Source organism: Priapulus caudatus, unplaced genomic scaffold (assembly GCF_000485595.1).
Source record: "Priapulus caudatus unplaced genomic scaffold, Priapulus_caudatus-5.0.1 Scaffold316, whole genome shotgun sequence".
Taxonomy (NCBI): domain Eukaryota; kingdom Metazoa; phylum Priapulida; class Priapulimorpha; order Priapulimorphida; family Priapulidae; genus Priapulus; species Priapulus caudatus.
The window spans coordinates 144077-149425 of NW_014577377.1; the positions used below are offsets into that span (position 1 = coordinate 144077).

Here is a 5349-nt window from a genome sequence, read left to right on the forward strand (position 1 = left end):
AGGAGAGGGTTAGAGAGGAGTGTGTGTGTGAGAGGGAGAGGGTTAGAGAGGAGTGTGTGTGAGAGGGAGAGGGTTAGAGAGTGTGTGTGTGAGAAGGAGAGGGTTAGAGAGGAGTGTGTGTGTGAGAGGGAGAGGGTTAGAGAGGAGTGGAATAGAAGACCACCGATGCGCTAATTTATTATGATAATAATAACAATATAATCATCACACGTGATTCCTAGTTACGTCAAACCTAATGACCATGATATTCCACAATCGGTTGTGACGTTAGGCAGGACACGTTATAGTAAATATAAAATCAAAACCCGCTTGCGCTGCTTCTAATAATGCCTGTGCATGTCAACATAATGTACGGAAATTACAGGGGTTGATAATGACGATAGGATTACGAATTCAAATTTACAAAAAAACTAGAATCTGATCATATCACGAGTCATCATATGGCAATTATGAGATGAAAATTTCACATATACCTAACAATGATGACACTTATGAGACCCTGATTTCATATTTACGCGATAATGGCAATAATAATTATTTTCACAACATCAACGATGATGGCGACGGCAATTAAAAATCACAGTTCAGCATTTATAAAGAAACATCATAATCCTGATGACAACTTCTATTTGCTGACAACAACAGTGACGACGTCATTATTCCATGCGTACCTGATGGGCGAAGAAGCTGTGACGTCATGCATCATGTGAACCAGCGTGATGAACATGCCTCGGATTTCCACAAGTTTATTCTCGACGGCTGGGTACTGGTACAGCACATCTTCCTGTAAGAAGTGTACGATTCATGTACGAAACCTGAGAAAATATTTATTGAGTTCCACGCGACGTATTTGTACACCCGGGTAACTAAACACATTTTGAAAATCTACAGGTAGCAGAATATACGGCTTCGCGTGCGTCTCGTAACGAAAATAACAACACACGTCGTATTAAAAGTGATGGCATGTCTCGTGCACTTAGAACAATAAAAAAAACAGGGTAAGCAAGGCTTGAGATTGCTGAAAAAACCATCGCTCGCGTGCACGAACATCCCAAGATAAACTGCATAGAACGTCGACGCGTATATAAATAGCCTTACCCTACTCTGCTATTAAAATACCGCCCGCCTCGCGTACGTAGGCGTAATTAGATTCAGAGCCGGACCGTGCGCGACTGCCACATTCTCCAACGTTCGATGATTTCCTTCGATTTTAATTAGAGCTGCTTGTACACACGCAGGCCTTCTCTTGTTAAGTGCAAAAGAGAAAGCGAGAGAGAGTGAGAGAGCGAGAGAGAGAGAGAGAGAGAGAGAGCGCGAGAGCGAAAGAGAGGGAGAGAGAGAAAGGGAAAAATAGAAAGAGAGAGAGAGCGCAAGAAAAAAAGAAAGAGAGAGAGAGAAAACGATGAGGAGGGCGGCGGCGACGTGGAGAGGGAAAGAAGAGAGAGAGAGAGAGAGAGACGAGAGAAAGGAGGGAGAGAAGAAGGAGAGAGAGAGAGAAGAGAGAGAGAGAGAGAGAGAGAGAGAGAGAGAGAGAGAGAGAGAGAGAGAGAGAGAGAGAGAGAAGAGAGAGAGAGAGTGTGTGTGTGTGTGTGTGTGTATGTGTGTGTGTGTGTGGTGTGTGTGTGTGGTGTGGTGTGTGTGTGTGTGTTGGCGTGTGTGTGTTTGCGCGTGTGTGTTTTGCGCGTGTGTGTGTGTTTGTGTGTGTGTGTGTGTGTGTTTGTGTGTGTGTGTGTGTGTGTGTGGTGTGTGTGTGTGTGTGTGTGTGTTGTGTGTGTGTGTGTGTGCTGTGTGTTGTGTGTGTGTGTGGTCTGTGTGGACAGTCAGCATAGATAGCTACACACGGCTCACAGACCGCTGCTCGGCGTCACTCGCTCCCGCAGTCGCAGCTCGCATCGTACGTAGACGCAATCACGCGCACTTCACGCCGTTTCAATAAGAAAAATTCGACCGCCACTCCAGAGAAAGTGTACACCATCCGATTTCCGCGAAGGGGGCGAGTAGCTATCGACGTTTGTGGAACACTGGCACCGCTTTGATTTGATGGATTCTATAGATCCGGACTCGAAGAAGAAGAAGAAAAAATGATGGTAAATAAACGCAGATCGCATTTATTTACAAAGGATTGCGATGATAATCCTAAATGATCGCAGATCGCATGTATTACATTGCGTATTCTCCATCGACTAATATCGTATTTGTTACTACTACTCGACGCTATGAACTACTGCACGTAAATGCCGTTCAAACGCACCTCACGCAACACACTAATCTTACCGCACGCACGCCATTGTGCACAAAACTCAAAGAAAGAGTGAAGTTTGTTTTCATTCAGCCGTCAGGTTTTTGTTTTGAAGCGGTGGTCCAGGACAACAGCATGCACAACTCGGTGAGACTAATCAATGCCATCGATTCAATTGTTCAATCGATTCAATCGATTCGATCGCGCTTCAATGCCATCGAATTCGATTTGCCTTGATCACGCGATGCCTCTGTTATATCAGATGTCAATCAAGCCGCTCTTCTGTGCTCTCCAGCAATGGGCCCATCATGCATCTGACCGGTGGAAGTGGAAAGAAGCACATGGCGAAGAGCGGGATAGAATGAGGCAGTAGAGAGTAGAGAACATCGGAGTCATGGAGCAGAAGAAACGGGGACAGAAGGTGAACGTTATTTGGGGTGGGGGGAGGGGAGAGGAAGCGCGGGGTAATCAGTTAGGGAAGGAGAAGTGATAAAGATCAGGAGGACGACGGTCGGCAAGCGGATGGGAAGGTGGAGGAGTCGAAGTGAAGGCTCGTTCTGGCGGAGCGAATAGAGTGTTATGTAGGAGTTGTATCATGCAGAGAGAGGAGGATAGCGGACAGCGCCGGGTGAGTGTGGGGAAAGAGAACATATTGTTGAGAACCCACCCCCCAACCGCCCGCACCACACACTACACACCCACGACAGCAGCTGGGCCAGCGGTATTATAGTCTCTAGCTCGGTGCTGATGGCCAGCTCATAGTAGCGTGCATAACCACAGAATAGACAGAATGGAGAGCTCTCCCCACTCGTGTGTGTTGTTTCTACAATAGAGCCGGAATGCGTGCAGGTCCCAAAACGCTAAGCATCCTCCCCGGAGACTTTGCAGCTTCTCAGTCGCTTTGAAGTGTGACAAATAGTGTCAATAATTAGTTGCACTTTGCTGCGTCGCAAATAATGAGGCTCTTTGCAACACATCGCGCGCACGCAACGGACGGCACGCACGCGCAGCGAGCACGCACGCAACGCACCGAACCACACACGCGCACGTGGAACGCACAGCACAACACACACACAAGGGCCGCACGACGCACACGCACAACGCACACCGCAGCACACACACACAGCCGCACACACACAGCACACATACACAGCACACACACGCACACACAGGCACAACGCACCAGCGCACGGCACGACGCACGCACAACACACAACATACATCCTATAGCTCGAGGGCTTACAGGTCCCTTAGCGATACAGAGAAATCGCGCGTTTACAAGAGCTCATCTCGGCTCGCTGACAGTTTCTGAAAGCTGATTAGGTTTGGCCACGACGGCGAGCTCTACCTGTGACGACCACACGCCCCGCCACCCTGCGCGTGGAGACATCCGACCTCTTGCCCGGCACCAGAACGTAAACAAGTGTATAGGTAGGAATATGATGTGGCGTGGTGGCGCTGTGTAGTCCATCGTGGCAGACGGGCCGTGCGTGTATGGCAGGCGAGGTGGGAACACAACTGGGTGATTTAGTCGACTATCATATCATTCCATTTAGTGACAGTCATTAAATCAACCAATCAGAACAAGTTGTTTTTTTCTCAGGCCCAACTTCATAGGCATGGAATTGATTGACAACACTAAATGAATTTAATGATAGAGCACTAAATACCGATTTGTGTCCCACGCTCGCCTGCCATAATGCGTTGGCGTGGGGCTCAGTGTGCCGCTGGCTTGTGTGACGCACGACCGCGGGGATAATCTATGATGGGGAAACAGGGACCACGTACATCGAGTGGATGTTGACCGGTGGCAGTCTGGACATTGTACGGTTGGGATTGTAAGACCCCCCCCGCCAAAAAACTAGGACCTTGACCGATGCTAGTCTGGACATTGTTCAGTTTGGGGTGTAAACCGGCCCCTTTGACGCTTGACGGTGGTAGTATGGACATTGTAGCAGTTGAGATGTTAGACGGCCAGCTGCGAACTTCGACGCGATGGCTAGTCTGGACATTGTTCAGTTGGGTGTAGACGGCGCCACTCCGACTTGACCGGTGGCAGTCTGGACATTGTACATTTGAGATGTAGACCGCCACTCGACCTTGACCGGTGGTAGTCTGGACATTGTCAGTTGGGTGTAGCTCGCCACTCCGGACCTTGATCAATGGTATTTGCGACACGGGAGAGGGCGGGGGATGCGTGAAAGCTGTTTCTTGCTATCGATTACGAGTGATTCTCAAGTTATGAGAAGCGACGAGCGGGTATTCACTGTTCCGCATGTGGCATGGTGTGTGTTTTGTGTGTGTGGTGTGTGTGTGTGTGTGTGTGTGTGTGTGTGGTGTGTGTGTGTGTGTGTGTGTGTGTGTGTTGTTTGGTGCGTATGCGTGTGGCGTGCGCTGTGTGCCTGCTGGCGTGTGCGCCGCGTGTGTGTCTGCGTGTGCTTGTGCGTTTGGCATTGCTGGCTTTGACACACGACCTTGGTAAATTTACGATTTTTTTTAATAATAAGGGCGCATTAAATGGAATCCGCATATATGTGGACGGAACGTAACTGGTAATTACCTGCCGCGCACGAATTGGCAAGAAGTAATGTGATCCCTCTGCGTGTGATGTGTTCGTGTGTGTGTTCGTGTGTGTTCGTGTGTGTGTGTAGCCAGCAGCTGCGCGCTTAAGGCGTAGAGTCAGGCAGCAGGCTCGCTCGCTTGGCGCGCAACAATCAATATTTCAGCGATTCTACTACTACAAGCTAGAACTACTAGAAACTGCAACTAAAACTGAACTAAGAGTCAGGCGAGCGGGCCCCCGCGATCGATAGCCGCGTCGAGTCAGCGAGTGGCGCGAGTCAGCAGCAGCCAGCCTAGTGGGAAAAGCACATTATCTATGTTACATGGCTCGCGGAGGTATGCACCTCTGCGGCGTGAGTGCCCTCTGTCTTAGTTGGCAAATTGTAATTGACAAGCTCTACCTACTAGCACCACATAATGCACGCGCGCAGCGTGGATCGTTCACAAGAGTGCTGGTGTTATTCACGACGATCAGCTCCGGGCAATAACGCAGTTACGGGACACACGGAGGGAGTCTTCAAGTGAAACCAAAACAGTAATCTCGACCG

General features: G+C 49.3%; 1 protein-coding gene across 1 annotated transcript in view; it reads right to left on the minus strand.

Moving 5' to 3' along the window:
* The window catches only part of LOC106808945 (protein inturned-like), a gene marked incomplete at its 3' end in the record, with an annotated part of 137392 nt that overhangs the window by 25037 nt on the left and 107006 nt on the right, over positions 1–5349 (minus strand). Inside the window, 1 exon segment of the mRNA XM_014811868.1 lies at positions 672–784. Within this exon segment, the coding sequence (XP_014667354.1) occupies positions 672–784 (113 nt within the window).